Genomic DNA, 17,746 nt, shown 5'->3' with positions numbered 1-17,746 from the left:
CGGAACCTGGGAATATACCATTTTGTCAAGCTGGGGAGAATACAAGTGTGGAGAATATAATTATAATACCTTGTTAAAGTGACCATTATGTTAAATATTGCATTAGTAGTTATTTTACTGTAATTTAACAACATAATAACCAGCGCAGATAGAAAAAGAGACATTCATGGATTTATATTTAAAAGTAGCTTTTATTTTCCCCCCTGGACCCAGGGTATGGCAGCTGCATACCCCTGCCATACCCAATTGACGCCCCTGATGGGACCATGTGATAAAGAAGTCATGTCACGATTATTGTAACCTCGGGATCCAGGCTTTTCAAGAAAGAAAAGCCTGGGTTAAGCCCCCAATCAGGGGCGTCAATCGGGTATGGCAGGGGTATGCAGCTGCCATACCCTGGGTCCAGGGGGGAAGATAAGATAAGTTATTTCTGAATATGAATCCATGAATGTCTCTTTGTCTATCTGTGCGGGTTATTATGTTGTTAAATTACAGTAAAATAACTACCAATGCAAAATTTTACAAAATGGTCACTTTAACAAGGTATTATAATTATATTTAAGGTATATATAATTATATATTATTATGTACTTCTTCTTAAAATAAATATCATGCCTGTTGCTAAGGTATGGCAACAGCGCGCGTGCAAGACACCAGTCATGTTGCCATACCTTAGCCTTTTCTGAACTGACGCCACTGCCCCCAATAATTGTGGTTCAGCCAATCAGGCGAGTCTGTGCGTATACAAATTACAAACACAATCAAAATAACCCCTACATCCATTATCCGGGGGTGGAACATCTGCCAAAAAATAGCAGATCTACGTTGTGAGCTTGTAGATCTGCTATTTTTGTCAAAGAGATTTGGTAGAGATAATTAAAAAAAAAACAGTATCAAGTACGTTATTTCCACGTCCGTTTGACCAATTGCAGAGGGTTTAAATGCTTCCGGATATGCAGCTCGGCAAATAAAAGGTGAATTGATGATCCCAGTGCATGACGGAGGATGATTTCACGGGAAATGTAAATCTCCACGATACGATTTTCTTTTATCTTTGTCTTTTGTCATGATTAAACGCTAATAATGATTCTTGTCCCATCCGTCCCACATTAATTGTTGCATTGTGTGACTGTGGGCGTCCTGTCCTCTCGTTACAGGGAGACCGTGGCTTCCCGGGCGAGAAGGGCACCAAGGGAGGCAAGGGTGACATGGGCCATGATGGACGTCCTGGCATAGATGTACGTAGATTAGACCTGCTCTTCATGTTTGTTACAACACATCTGGTGCCAACCCCGAGTTTCCCGAGTTTGTATTGATACCAACGCTGTGCCAACCCCGAGTTTCCCGAGTTTGGGCCGTTTTTGAAAAAAAAAAAAAAAAATCGATTTTTTTTTTTCAAAAAATGTTTTTGGACCTCCAGAAATGTATTAGGCATGATCGCGATCGCGAAATTGCATGTTTAACCCCCATACCAACCCATTCTTTCAAACATGGCAGCCATGTTTGTTTACATCTGAAGAAAATATAATGGCCCATAAATCATGAATGCCTGAACGGATTTCCAAGTGGATTTTTTTGTTTGAAAGCTGTGAACAGCATCTACACACGTGGTGCATCATCTAGGCATGGGCGTGCACTTTTTACACAATTGCACAATTACATGGAAGTCTATGGTAACCATGGCAACGCGAGACATTGAAGAGAAAAAATCATTGCAACATAAGTGTTTTTAACATGTGTCTACAGATTGGAAGCATGTGATTTGGTTCCTTAGTCAGCCAGGTTTACGTCTGTACAATAAATCAAGCTTCATGTTGCTGATTTGATGATCTACATGATGGATCTACAACCAGATGCTACTATTTTTTTGTACACACAATCAATGGCTTCACAATCGCTTTGCATTGTCAGCTTGTAGACCTCGCTTCAAACCTATTGTAGAATGTAACTAATCATTGAGCGATCAGTTAATTTGTCAAATGTGATTTTTTGTAAGTTATTTTTTATCACTTTATTATTATTACCCGTATTGTTTGCATCGAGCATGACCCCCACATTCTTGGATGGATTAATTTATGATATCAGTGATTATTAGGATTGTGAATTTATAGTGAAATTAATACCGGTATTTTGAGCCTAAACCGTGTGTTGTGTGATGTGATTGTTTTCCAATCCCAGGGCATACCAGGTCCCAAAGGAGATCAGTGCCTCACAGTAAGTTCAAGGCCACATTATGTCTGACCACAGACCTGTAGGTATTGCAGGTATTGCAGGGGGGGGGGGGGGGGGGGGGACCAATATGACAGACCAATATGATTATTTTGGGGGGTCCCGGCCTGAAAATATTGACCCATACACCCATACTTTGCTCATGTTTTCTAGGAAATACAAATCATCATGCTGATTCAAAAATACTGTGGTAAGAAAAAAAGCGCCCATAACATTAATGTGGTTTATTTACTAGAGCCAGGCTGATAGGCCTATGTCGGCCATTATGCAGCCGATGTCCAATATTTATTTACAAAACAAAGGATAGAGAAAAACGTGCCTTCTTTATCTTTTCAGGATGTAGGAAATGTAGTAAGGAGACATGTAAGGAGATGGAGCTTGTGTTCGTCATCGACAGCTCAGAGAGCGTTGGGCCGATAAACTTCGAGATCATCAGGAGTTTCCTCAACGATATGGTGGACAGCATCACGATCGGGCACAACGCCACCAGGATCGGTTTGGTTCTCTACAGCAGTGATGCTCACGTGGTGTTCAGCTTGACTGACTCCAAAAGCGATATCAAGAAGAAAATCGATAAAATGAAGTATTTGGGCCATGGCACCCACACTCACTCTGCCATCAAAGAGGCCTATGACATTTTCAACCAGGCCGGGGAGACGAGAGACAAGAAAGTCAAGAAAGTAGCCATTGTCATCTCAGATGGACAGACTGCTAGGACCAAAAGAGAGGAATTGAACACAGAGGTGGATAGAATGCACCGTGCAGGCATTGAGATGTACGCCGTGGGGATCAATTCCACTGACCTGGATACAGTTCAGTTCTGGAAAGAGCTCCGCCTCATTGCATCCGACCCAGACGAAGAGTATCTTTACCCTCATCTAATCGACTTCGAGACCGGCTTTCACGGTCCAGGTGTGTTACTGTAATGAAACAACACAGCAGTTAGATATGGAGCTTTGTTATGATACAACCTCAACATGTCTTACTTTTATGAATGGCCTGGCATTAAGTGATATAAAAAAAATGTATCTGCTTTTCAGAACTGAAGAACAAACTCCTCAGTAAAATCTGTGAAAGTACGACGTCCTGGACCACCTGGAGCTCCACAACCCTACACGGGGTACAACTTAATAGTCCTTAATAATCCTACAAGTGTTCACCTTCTATTTAATAATCAAGTTGTGGTGGGTGGGTGGGTGAGTGGGCAGAATTTGTTTGGCTTATCTCCAAATATGGGCATGTTCGATGTCTGTGCAATTTGGCTTTGTTAGGGTTTCTGTTCTGTGTGACATCAGACTGGAGCTTGATCAGTGAGAGAGAGGGAGATAGAGAAGGAGAGAGGGATATAAAGAGGGAAGGAGGTTCTTTGTGACATCAGACAAAAGCTTGATTAGTGAAAGAGAGAGAGAGAGAGAGAGAGAGAGAGAGAGAGAGAGCCACACTTTCAACCACACAATAGTCATTGCTGGGTCGAATCGTCTTTTCATTTTCTGCTTGGTCATAAGATTATTCACCTCTCAACTGACCTTTGCTCAATGCTCATCTTATGCTACCATTTTGAACTAGGGTGTGTTGGTGTCGGATAACTTTGTCGAAGAAAGGCAGAAAGGCAGCATTGCTGCACCCCAGATCTCACGTCCGTTGCCTGAGGAACATCGGCGGCCTCAGAGGCCTGTGGTGATTCCCCACACGCCTGAAGGTAAGCAGTGGCTTGATTTTTTTTTTTTTCAGGTTTTTTCAGACAAACAAGACGACTAAGACATACAGGAAATCATACATACAGATAATAATAAGACAAATAACAAGGGAGGGGAAAAAATATATATACATATCAAGTGGTAAAAAGCTTCAAAAACAGAAAAAGAGAAGGGGGGCACAAGGAACTCTCGCCCGTGTCTCACCGCCCCCATGGGAAGAGAAAGAAAACTTCTGTTATCCTCTACCCCCATCTGAACAGTGCGACACGGGACAGAGTCCTGCAGCGCCTTATCTATACGTGTGCGTACGTGGTGGGATGTCGATCATATTATCATAACCAAACTTAATACAGTAAGGATCATAGGCCAACGCCAACCTAAATCAGTTGCCCCCTTCTAGAAAATCTAAGAAGGGGGACCATACTTTGAGAAACACCTCTGCCTAATCTTGCATTTCATACTTAAGCCTCTCCAGGGGTAACAAAGACATTATTTTGGGCTCGATTTAGTTTAATTTGCATATTTTTCAGGCCTACTCCATATATAGTGCTGAGGGTGTGTGAATCCTCTCGTTTACACTGCTATTATGCATGTAAAGATAAACCTCCTTTCTTATGGAAATTTGAAAACTAAATTTTTTGTATTTCATGGATACTATTACTACTACTACTACTACTACTACTAATAATAATAATACAATTGTATCTTACACTTCCTCTATGAATTGAGTAGAAAACAAATTACCCCAATGTACAGTAAACAAGCCAAAATTGTGCTTTCCTGAGTTTAAATCCTATTAGTTAGACCTTGTATCTGAACTGTACGGTCCTGTGGCCTGCTTTTCCTATGCGAACTTCTAATAAAGTATTCAATCAATCAATCAATCAATCAATCAATCAATCAATCAATCAATCAATCTATCACTATTTCTCCATCAGTGTTCCGTCTGACTCCTGATCCCCGCTGCAACCTGACTTTGGACCAAGGTGGCTGTCGTGCTTACACTGTCCGCTGGTACTATGACAAACAGGCCAATGCATGTGCCCAGTTCTGGTATGGAGGCTGTGATGGAAATGACAACCGCTTTGAGGAGGAAGACCAATGCAAAAACACTTGCATTCGATCTAGAACAGGTAAGCCTCATTGATCTGTGACAACAAAACCGCTTGCAAATTATTTTAAGGAATTTGTTTCAGGCGTACTATGCAACATTCAACTACTAGTTTACAGCACCTTTGATGATCTGCAACATGGTAACGTGGCTGCTTTACAATAATGCATTTAGGGTAAAATGTACCTCGGCTTATGGCAACCACTCAGAGTTAATAAACATTAATTATTATGTTTTTTGGCTAAAGTTCTCAGAATATGGACGCTATAGGGTTCAAGTGGTTAATATAAAAAAGGCGAAGAAAAGGTGGTTTCTACCACACAAAGATTTGGAGGACCCCTTATAGTAGCTCTGAGGACTGCCTGGACCCCCTGTTGAAGACCCTTCAACACCCTACCCCTTTATATTAGATTGGCCCAAATCCTCGCCTAATACTAGCCTTCACTCCTAGTTGACCCTGGCCAATGCTGTAACCTGTTTTTTGCCTTTTATCTGTTGCGCTTTTTACATTTGTTCTGCTGTTTTGATTTTACATTTTTAACTTGTACACCGATGGTTGTTTTAAATGTGCTTCACAAATTATGTTTGTTTTGATTTGTTTTGACTTAAAGTAATCTTTTGTTTTCTTCATTGCTCAGCTTCATACGGTAAATGAGCTTCATAAACTCATCTGAAAGAAGCCCCTGAAGGCAAGCTAAATGGAGTGGATTCTGCGAACTTGCTACTTCAGTAGAGAACGCACCGCTTTCACCTGTGTTTGTCAAATCACGTCCTCTCTCTGTTTCATATGCAAACACAAAGTTGAAGCAATAAAGCAGTGCTAATGGGAACTGCATTCACAAGAAGCTGCTAACATAACACTGTTTATTAGTAGGCCTATCTGTTAATCATGGCTGTGGAACTAAAGTCTAGCCATTATATTATTACCTCACACAAGCAAAGTATAAAACATTCTCAGTGAAACTTTTAGTCAAGGGCTTGGCTGTTCCTCAAATGAAGTGTAATCTTCAGAAAACATATTACCATTTCAGGTCAACACATTATACTCGAACCTCTGACCAATATGCTGTTACAGACACTGAATCTATTTTTGTATTTTTCTTGTGCAAGACAGCTAAGACATGTTTTACGTTGTTTTTGTATATTTTTTATGAACCATGGACTAGTCTAGGTGCTCTGAATATTTGTGTTTTTGTTGTTGCTGTTGTTACAATTTGTATATTTTGGATGTAAGTCGCCCTCACTGAAGAAGGCTGATTCTTTATCTTGCAGGCCTATGTATTTTTTATTTCTGATATTTCATTCAGGATTCTGGATATGATTTTAATACATACAAGTATTACAAGTATGCATTTTAACATCTGAATAAGTGAAATATTTTATTAATAAAAAGAAAGAAAAAAAAATTGTCTTTTGTGTTACTAAAGTCATCATCCTGTTCATCACCATAATGTGCATGGCCACACTTAACTTCACGCTCGTTTTCCTTTTATAGGACAATTTTTTTTACAGCCCGTTTTTTTTTACATAGAATGAAATAGATGTAATTTATAACTAAACTTCCCTCTGATTGATCACACAGTATAGCTCCATTTTCCATGTCGTTGGGGTTTGTTTGAATACAACCACTAGAGGGCGACATTATACCACATATTTGTATTTATTTTTGTCGCATGACATTGACGATTTCTTGTTAATAGTCGCTTGAAAACGACGTCAGACGTTTCATTTAGCTCCATGGGAACTCATGAGAAGAAGGGATTTTGAACTACCCGGGTGGAAAGAAATTTAACGCATTCTCTCATGTTCCAAACTAATCTTTTACAATTGGATAGATAGTCTCACAGGGTATCTTGCCGGGAATTAAATAGTCACCTTGTGTTAAAGTGTATCAGAGAAGGTTTCTCTGAGAAACATAGAAGCAGAATGAGCCAACAGGGAGCAGCGCTACAGAGCTACAACAACGAACTGGTCAAATGTAAGTCACTGTCACTAATAATAACAATAATAATGGATTGCATTTTTATAGGGCTTGTCACTGTCACATCATACATTATAATAACTTACTTACCACTTACTACAGTGTGAAGTTGTAGAACAAAAGTTAGTTTTTTTTTTTTTTACTTCTCACAACTCTCGTGAGCTTGTAGATCTGCTATTTTCAAATGGTATAAAATAGGGCTAAAGTGGTTTATGTATGTTTTATAATATTAAAATGTATATCTGCAAACTGCAAAGTAACTTAAGTTTTCAAATAAATGTAGAGGAGTAAAAGTACAACATTTGATCCGAGATCTAGTGGAGTAGAAGTAAAAGTAGGCCTATTGGAAATGTTATCAAGTAGAGTACAAATACCTCACAATTGTACTACTCAAAAGTCTACTTAAGTAAATCCACTCTTAGTTACTTGCCATAGTTATGTTATATGAGTTAAGAAATTAGTCTACCCTTTTAGTTGACCTTGTACCAGTGAACTTCAACTGTACTGTCATGAAACTTTACCTTTTTTTGTATGCAAACTTCTAATAAAGTCTTCAATCAATCAATCAATCAATCAATCAATCTTTACACCACTGACAGTGTGTATACATGTAGTCTTGTGACTCATGAGCCAGCCTCGTCGTTTCACTGCTCATGATGATGTTTATTATGTTGTTTACACCAGTGGTTCTCAAACTATTTCATGTCAAGGACCCCCAAATGGACACTTATTAGCCTGCGGACCCCCATGTGAAAAGATACGCCAGGAACCTCCATAAGAGAAGGTTTTTAAGTCTCAACCATTTTTATTTTAATTCCAAGGACCCCCTGTTTGAGATACATTATAGGCTCCGAACAACCCCTTTTTATGCTATTTCTGTGTCTGGGACCCAAATTTACCGGCGATAACGCGATCCTAGCCCTAGAATGGCTACACATTCAATTTACAGCCACTGTGACGCGGTCAGCTCCAAACAAGCAGCAAACACATACACACCGTAACCGCGCATATGGGCAGTTTGGGCATGCAAATTGACGTGCGTTAAATGTTTGATTGAGCTGCTGACACACACACACACACACACACACACACACACTCTCCCACTCCCATCACAGTTTGGAATGGCTGAATAAGCAAGGGTCACTAGACACTGGCAGTAGCGAGGGAGGAGGACACCTTAGTAATACACACAGTTACATCTAGGCCAGTGTTTCTCAACATTTTTTCTGCATGGGCACACTTTTCATGTCCCAAGAATCCATGGGCACACGACACCAACATACTCTGGGTGTAAATATCGTCACTGTCGGAAAGAAACCTTGTATCTCGAAGTTTCAAATGTGTACGTTTCTTTGCAAAGTAAAGCCCTGCTTCATCATACAAGGCTGTCGCACAACAGTAGTGAAAACAGCAGATCTACAAGCACACAACGCCTCGCACTGCGAGGCGCTGTGAGCTTGTAGATCGGCTGTTTTCATTTTTAAATGATAAATACAATACTGGCTTTCAAGCAGTTTCAAGGGGCACACTTGACCCTTCTCAGGGGCACACGAAAGGTCCCCAGGCACAGTGGTTGAGAAACACTGATCTAGGCTACATCCACACTTTAGGAATTTAGCTGACACTCTTATCAAGTACATTATAAAAACAGCTGTAAATCTCTGCCCCTAATAAACAACATGTATTGTTCCATTTCTATCTGTTCCTGAGTGTCATGAACTTCCGCACATCCATTTGAGTTACTCTGTTTGCAGACAGCAGTTGTATTTCACATTATCACTTGATGGCACAGAGTGACATCACAACTAGGTAAGTACACTAAGTAAGTAGGTCGGAGAGGCTTACTGTCGGTATCGGCCAAGAACACGGCCGGCTATCCCTGGTTCAGGTGACATCACAGAGGGCACAGATCACAGATGGCACTGGCAAACACTGCTCTGGATAAGAGCGTCTTCTAAATTGTAAATTGCAATATGTCTATATCTCTCTATTCCTGAGATATCACTGATTAATGTCTTCTCTTCTTGAGCTTGACTGTGACCTTTGGACTTTTCGACCCGAAAGGTAATGATCTCTTTAGGGCACCCAACTGATCTCATTCCCAATTAATTAAGATTCTTGAAAATCTGACCATGTGTGGGGGAATTGGGAATCTACTTCACACACCCATACAGGGACTGTAAGCGTAACAATACCCTTCCAAATCAGACGATAGTAGAATATGTTTCAGCGTCTAAGGACACTTTAATGCCACACTCTAATTGAGTACCTGAGACGAATAACAAAATAATATTTTTTGATTTACCAGACTGTAAACCACAAACTAGTCATTTTGAATCTGTTAAATTGTTATTGCACTCCCCCCTCATTTTGTTCCGTTCTGTTTTTAAAGGAACTATAGTCAACTTTTTCTTGAAAAACGGATGCTAAAATAAAAATAATGTTTCGAAAATATTTTATAAAAAAATAAGCTTGACTATAGCTCCTTTAAACTGTTGGAGATTTTTCCACTTTTTTCCACTTTCCATAAGTATCATGTCTTATAATTCCTAATATATATAATATATATTAAATATGAGTCAAGTAAAAAAATCTAATTCAACAAAATGAGGGGGGAGTGCATTAAAAATGTAACAGATTAAAAACTTCTAGTTTGTGGTTTACAGTCTGGTAAATAAAATAAAAAATCTATATTCAAAATTTTAAAATATGGACTTTTTCGTCAACTATACATCAGTGATCGTATTCACCTCAGCTAGTTTTCATGTGACAGTACACCCATTGAGCTGAATCCATCAGTTCTCAATGTATAGAATTGGTATCGGTGTGTTTGAGTGCAATTCCGTTACCATTAGGGCTGTCACGATATGACATTTTACATGACGATTAATTGTCACTCAAATAATTGGCGATTAACGATTTAATTGTGTTTTTGTCGTTGATAATTACATTTCTGTTTGGCTTTTAGGCTTTGAAGTTGTACATGGTAGATATGACACATAACCTAAATATAAAAAGAAATTACTGACATATTTGACAACTTACTACTTAAAAAACAACTTTGATAGTGGAAATAGCCGATCTACAAGCTCACAACGCGTCGCATCGCGACGCGTTGTGAGCTTGTAGATCTGCTATTTCCACTATTTCTGACATTTTTCAACATTCACGATTATGACGATTATGACAAAATAATTGCGATAATGTCAAATAATCACGATTAGACGATTATGTAATAATTGTGACAGCCCAAGTTACGTTCCCTCCCTCAGGTATTGAAGAACTGTGCTCGAAGCGGGAAGATCTGAACCGTCAGATCCAACAGGAGGAAGAGGAGAAGACCCGTTTACAACATGACATCCGCGTCCTCACAGAGAAACTGTCCAGAGTCAACGAGAGCCTGGCCCGCCGCCTGACCGCCCGCGCCGAATTCGATCGCACCATTGCAGAGACGGAGGCTGCCTACATGAAGGTGTGTAGCTCGGTTGTAATGGATGCTAAAGCTGGTCGATATTATGTCAAGTCAAAATCACCATTATTTCAAACCCTTGCCTTCATTACGATTAATGAACGATTATTTAAAAAATCAAACCTCGGTTCGAAGTGAAGCGGTGAACTTGTATTCTATGTGTTCTAGATCTATACATTCTGTGATCTATACTTTCTATGTGCTTTAGTTCTAGTTCTGAATGAATGAATGACTTTGTCTGGAGAGCCAAATTGTCATGTGAAGCTTGGCCAATCCTCAATTCTTCATTCTGGACATGCACGGGACATGTACGGGACAGACAAAACTAACCAATCACAGCGCAGAGATGCACGGGACAGGTACGGGACAGTCAAAGCCACACCTTGGAAGCGGCTTTCACCGCTTCAAAAACACTGGATTTGAAACCTCAGTCTCTGGGTTAAGAGTTTTACCCCTGCGCCACCAAAGCACTTCATCACCATTTTTGCAAGTAACCCAGTTTACCAGGAAAACAATGTACCTGGCATCTCAAAAAGATATACACACACTATCTGAATGACTTACTTTTGTGGTCAAGAAAAGCAAACCAAAGCAAACCAGAGAAACAAACCATGAGAATGAGTAACCATTGGTCAGTCGCTACTTTAGAGTGGTAGAGAGAGTAACTGCTGTGTTCCACAAACACACAGGCTCATCCCACATATTGATATTAAACTCCCTGTGCACCTCTACTTTCACGACAAACAACCCTCCCTCAGCTCCACTTATTAAAGACAACAGTGCAGGGTCCTTTTGTGATAGAACCGCATAATCAGGTTGAAGTGGGAACACTTCCTTGGATTTTTCTGTGTTTTTTACTTCTTGCTGTATGGTTAAAGCTTGACATTCAATATTTTGCTTAAGTATTTAATTTATTTGTACTTTTGTATCGTGTCCATTTGTGTATCTGCGTGCCTGTCAATCAGTATCTGTTAAAAAAGAACCATTTTGAAATGTGCTACAGTATGTATTATTCCAGAGATGGCTGAGGCGTGTATTTGTCATTCCTGTCTTATCATAAACATTTTATTGCAGAGTACGAGGTTCATCCAAAGAATTTACTTTGGCTCAGCCTCAGCGTCAACGTAACATTTAAATGATTAACACATATTTGATGCTTATAGTGACAACCTAACTTTTAAATGATTAACACATATTTGATGCTTATAGTGACAACCTAACTTTTAAATGATTAACACATATTTGATGCATATAGTGACAACCAAACTTCTAAATGATTAACACATATTTGATGCTTATCGTGACAACCTAACTTTTAAATGATTAACACATATTTGATGCTTATAGTGACAACCTAACTTTTAAATGATTAACACATATTTGATGCTTATAGTGACAACCTAACTTTTAAATGATTAACACATATTTGATGCTTATAGTGACAACCTAACATTTAAATGATTAACACATATTTGATGCTTATAGTGACAACCTAACTTTTAAATGATTAACACATATTTCATGCTTATAGTGACAACCTAACATTTAAATGATTAACACATATTTGATGCTCATAGTGACAACATAACTTTTAAATGATTAACACATATTTGATGCTTATAGTGACAACCTAACTTTTAAATGATTAACACATATTTGATGCTTATAGTGACAACCTATCATTTAAATGATTAACACATATTTGATGCTTATAGTGACAACCTAACATTTAAATGATTAACACATATTTGATGCTTATAGTGACAACCTAACATTTAAATGATTAACACATATTTCATGCTTATAGTGACAACCTAACATTTAAATGATTAACACATATTTGATGCTTATAGTGACAAATGACAACCTATCTTTTAAATGATTAACACCAGCAAAGTATGTATGGGGTAACATGACAAATGTGCATTACTTTCCATCACTGTGCTTGACGTATGTTTACATTCACAAAAGACTTACCAAGAGTAGGGATGGGACGATACACGATATTATCATTTATCGTGATAAAAAACACTCACGATAATCGTATCGTGGAGATTTCATTTATAGTGATATCGTCCTCCGTCATGCACTGGGATCAATTCACCTTTTATTTGCCGATCTGCATATCTGGCACCACTTAAACCCTCTATAATTGGTAAAAGGTAATTATAATGTACGTACTGTACTTTATACAGTAATTTCTTCACTCTCTATCAAATGTCTTTGCCAAAAAATAGCAACGCGTTGTGAGCTTGTAGATCTGCTATTGTTTGGCCCCAGGATAATGGATGTCGATTATTGCGATAATATCGTTAATCACGATTTCATTTGGCACAATAATCGTGATATGACATTTTCATATTGTCCCATCCCTAACCAAGAGGATTTTCTATTATTAGAGGCTATAGAGCAGTGCTATTCAACCTGCGGCCCCTTCAGCATGTTTATGCGGCCCGTCATGGTCATACAAATAAAATATATTTTGTCTACTTTCAGTGTGGACACATATTTTCTCTCCAAAACTACTAGGAAACTATTTTTGTCTACAATACTTATTTTGCTATTTTGTTTGTTGCAAAAGGAAACTTCATAATTTCATCATTAATCGTTCCATGACAATCTTTTTGTTCAATGAAAGTTTGGCCTAATAGATGCAGATGGAAATGTGTCTGTTTTCTGTATGTTTTCTACATTTTTTGATTACTCATGTAGTTTGTTACAAAACCATTGTCTAAACATCCAAAATGTTTAGCTTGCGGCCCTTGGACATTTTGTATTTTGCTGAGTGGCCCCTGAGCCAAATTAAGTTGAGTAGCCCTGCTATGGAGCTACAGGACAATGAGGACATCATTCACAATACATTTAAAACACTCAAATTGGGGTCCTGGGAACCCCAGGGGTCTTTGAGGGTGATTGACAGGTATGTATGAAATGTATACATTATCAGAGTTGTGGAGGACTGTGCCCTTGATGCACATAGACATAAAAAGCTAGCTACCCCATTGGCTGCTGCAGTTCACTGGAGCGACCTGTTAAAAAAACGAGAGAGCGGATATCTGGAAGTGAGGAAGGCGCGCTGCCACTCAAAGTGACTACTGGCCAATCACAGGGTGTACAAATTAAAGGACCTGCCCCCCACCTGCCTCTGATTGGCCTATCAACTACCGTTTCTGTGATGCACGCGGAAGCTTGCCCTGCAGCCCATGGAGGTATGGCTGCTGCCTGGCGATGCAGATGCCCCAGAGCCGAAGGAGGCGTCTACCTTTACCTTTAATGCCTACTAAACTGAGGGTCCTTGAAATTATATAAAAAAATCACACTTGTGTGAACTGAGCGGTGGAGGCTGTGTGTGTGTGTGTGTGTGTGTGTGTGTGTGTGTGTGTGTGTGTGTGTGTGTGTGTGTGTGTGTGTGTGTGTGTGTGTGTGTGTGTGTGTGTGTGTGTGTGTGTGTGTGTGTGTGTGTGTGTGTGTGTGTGTGTGTGCCTGAACAACAGCGCCCCTCCCATAACATGTGTGGTCAGAAAAGGTACTGCAGGCTACGGACAGATGGACGGACGCATACCCACACACACGGCCACTTATAGGAGACGGTGTGACCACCGCTCAAAAACACAGACTCATGAGCTTACATGGTCTTCTCTATGCTCTCTCTCTCTCTCTCTTAGATTCTGGAGAGTTCTCAAACCCTTCTGAGTGTACTGAAGGAGGAGGCGGGAAACCTTAGTAAAGCAACAGAACCCAGAGCCAAACATCACTAATGATGACTTGTCCCCGACCACTGCAGCATTCCCTCCTTGCACATCACCATATGGACTATTTTCTATGTTTTATTATACTATGGCATTACTTGTTTTTGATTAAATAAATTATTTGAATGAAAATGTCTGAGTTAGTCATCATTTACTTGTATGGAATAACTATAAAATGAGGGCTAGTTTTCAGTGTAAAAACGGTTATGCACCTGCAGTAAAAGGATGGAGCAATACTGATGATTATTCTTTTGCAATGCTTTAGTCAAATGCCACATTTATTGAATGATATAACTTTACAGTTTATAATACTGTACCATTAATGTGTATCATTTGATTTGTCCTGTGTTTCATTGCCCCATTTTCATTTGTAAATTGTGCATTTATAAAGCACTTTTTATTCCAAAGCGCTCAGCTCTACCAGCCACTACCCCAGGAACAGTTTTTTTTCTCCCAAATCTCAATCATACTGATCAAGAAGTGTATGTCAGATTTTACTAATTGCATTTTGTTTGACTATGATTGACTTTCAAAGTTTGTGGGAGGGGCACATTTGCCACAAGCATTGCTGGACACACCAGTGAGGATGCACACTCCCAGTAGGAAGAACCTCCATTGAAAATGATTCATTGTCCTGACTCCTGGTATAGCGCCACCATGAGGCCAAATTTTATTACTTGTGCAAATTTTGTGCAAACAAAACCATATTCTACACTCCCTTCCACACAAATCAACATATTGTGTCTGAATAGCTAAGGGGTCCTTGACCTTGGCCTTGAAAAATATTGAAACCCCCTGATTTATTCACTTTGACTAAGGCCTGACTACTTCGTGGTCATGTTAGGAGCTGTAATAAAAAATCACACCTAGAGTGAAGTGAGCGGTGCTACTTATGAGTTAATTTCATTAAGCGTCACGCAAAGCTTGGCCAATGTGACCCTGGGTGTACAACAAACTTTGAGCGGTTTGTGCCCAGATGTTCGCCAGATGTAGGCACTAGGGCTGTCACGATGTGACATTTTACATGGCGATTAATTGTCACTCAAATAATTGGCGATTAACGATTTAATTGGGTTTTTGACGTTGATAATTACACTTCTGTTTGGCTTTTAGGCTTTGAAGCTGCACATGGCAATCATGACACATAACCTAAACATACAAAAAAATTACTGACATATTTGACAACTTTATACTTAAAAAATAACATTGATAGTGGAAATAGCCGATCTACAAGCTCACAACGCGTTGTGAGCTTGTAGATCTGCTATTTCCACTATTTTTTACATTTAAAAAAAAATATATGAACATTTTTCAACATGGAAACGATTATGACGATTATGAAAAATATAATCACGATTATTTCAAAAAAATCACGATTAGACGATTATTATGTAGTAATTGTGACAGCCCTAGTAGGCCACGCTTCAGAGCCCGGACATTTTTGCGTCCCGGACAAAGCCAGATGTTGGAGCTTGGCTTCTTCCAGGAGCACCATTCAAAAACGGTAAACAATCCAATACCTCATATAGCCTACTGTAGTGAGTAACCCTTCTCTTATAGTTATATGTATGTTGTGATAACTGCACACTTGGTTAACCTTTCCACTGCATATTTATGGTACCCTGAACAGTTGCACACCATTTGAATATCCTATAAAACGTTTATAAACACGCACGCACGCACGCACGCGCACACACACACACACACACACACACACACACACACACACACACACACACTACACGTATTAGCCCTGAATACAGGACGGTCATCATGTATATGACTGTCCTGTATTCAGGGCTAACACACACACACACACACACACACATTGTATATATATATATATATATATATATATATATATATATATATATATATATATATATATATATATATATATATATATATATATTTTTTTTTTTTTTTCTTTTTCTCTCAATATAAAAATTAGATTGATATAGGCCTACCATAACATATTGAGAGGAATCACCAGGGCAGAAAAAGAAAGGCACCACAACTTCTCTTTACTGTCGCGCTATTAGTTTAAGTCTAATTCATTCATTCAGCATCTCCTGTTCCACACTCCACTCCAATTGGTGGCGGTAATGCACCTCTAAATAAATCTGCCAAACCCCCAAGGAGAAGTAGTAGATCATCCCTTCTTCTGTTTGCACAACACACACATACACACAGCTAGCTAACCTTGTCCCTGTGTAACTAAAGTGTTATTAGGCCTCCTGTCAGCGCTGTCTGACGGTCAACAATGACACACTGGCTGTCTGTCAGAACCGACTGATAACTAAACTACTGAGGGGGACTCAGAACGTAAGAGATGCGCGTTTTATATGCAAGCTAACAGAACCTATACCTCTGAGCTGCTAGCGTTAGCTCATTCACGCAGAGCATGTCCCTGCGTTCATTGCTATAACGTTGCTATCAACAACAACACACTGCAACAACTTTTACTGCTACTACATTCCACTATACATTTCGAAGCATGGCCGACACGCATAGACATTACGTCCTGTAATGTTGATGTTTCATGCATATTGTTGTATTGACCGTTGCTTGCATGTGATGAAGTCCCCCCATCCAGACCTGATGTGTGATGATGTGCATGTTGTTTTACAGACTAAGCCATCCAGATGGTGATCATGTCAGGCACAGCCTCTGTGCTGCAGCAGTTTGTCAGCGGACTCAAGAGTCGGAATGAAGACACCAGAGCCAAGTCTGCCAAAGACCTGCAGCATTATGTGACCACAGAGCTCAGAGAGGTAAGTCGTGTAGTCGTACTAGAGACTCTAGTTAGTCTGCACTCATGTTAGTGTTTACAGGGTTCCCACGGTCATGAAATTCCTGGAAATATTTTGAAATTAGAAAAATATTTTTCCAGTACTGGAAAAGTTTTGGAACTGATCAAGGGTCCTGGAAGGTCCTGGAAAAAATAGCTATGCAGTCAGAAATTGTGAAAATAGCAGATCTACATGCTCACAACGCCTCGCAAACGCGAGGCGTTAAGTGAGCATGTAGATTGGCTATTTCCACAATAGAACTGTGTTATACAAAATTCCTCAACTCTTAGTGCTCGACTCGTCAGGGTGCCGGGGTCCCCTGTTCAAATATGATCATTTCGGGGGTCACAGCCTGAAAAGGTTGAGAACCACTGACATACACTACCTGTCTTTGTGCATTGCGCATAGGAGTAAGCGACTCGTTATTGAGCTGAGTTATTGTTATATAGTCCTAGAAATCAGGTTAAATATTCTGGAAAAGTTTTGGAAAAGTTTTGGAAATTAATTGGTAAAAATGTGTTGGAACCCTGTGTTCAATACAATTCAATTTTATTAAAGTTATCTCAAGACACTTTACATAAAGAGCAGAGACTCCTCCCCGAGCAAGCAATTTTGCAACAGTGGTAACGATAAACTCAGGCAGACCCAAGAATCTATTAGAAGGTTGCAGCTCGTTACTAAGTAATAACTGCATTGTATCCATTGGAAAATGCAACCA

The 17,746-nt window shown here is 39.4% G+C and overlaps 2 protein-coding genes across 5 annotated transcripts in view; both read left to right on the top strand.

Annotated features, from left to right (window-relative positions):
* The first annotated feature begins 6,789 nt into the window (after positions 1–6,789).
* Positions 6,790–14,282, top strand: ssna1 (Sjogren syndrome nuclear autoantigen 1). Its single transcript, XM_080733591.1, has 3 exons — positions 6,790–7,015; positions 10,291–10,490; positions 14,153–14,282. Exons 1-3 carry the CDS (start codon positions 6,964–6,966, stop codon positions 14,243–14,245), a joined length of 345 nt encoding a protein of 114 aa, XP_080589717.1. The 5' UTR covers positions 6,790–6,963; the 3' UTR covers positions 14,246–14,282.
* Positions 14,283–16,415: 2,133 nt separating this feature from the next.
* mtor (mechanistic target of rapamycin kinase) overlaps positions 16,416–17,746 on the top strand; it is a 161,059-nt gene continuing 159,728 nt past the window's right edge. For all 4 annotated transcript variants that reach the window (XM_080733387.1, XM_080733386.1, XM_080733385.1 and 1 more), the window contains exons 1-2: positions 16,416–16,561; positions 16,868–17,010. In XM_080733387.1, the coding sequence (XP_080589513.1) occupies positions 16,882–17,010 (129 nt within the window). In that variant the 5' untranslated portion in view covers positions 16,416–16,561; positions 16,868–16,881. The remainder of the gene's footprint in view (positions 16,562–16,867; positions 17,011–17,746) is intronic.

The sequence above is a fragment of the Nannobrachium achirus genome (genome assembly GCF_963921795.1).
Source record: "Nannobrachium achirus genome assembly, chromosome: 9".
NCBI classification, from domain to species: Eukaryota; Metazoa; Chordata; class Actinopteri; order Myctophiformes; family Myctophidae; genus Nannobrachium; species Nannobrachium achirus.
This window is presented reverse-complemented; position numbering and strand designations above follow the sequence as displayed.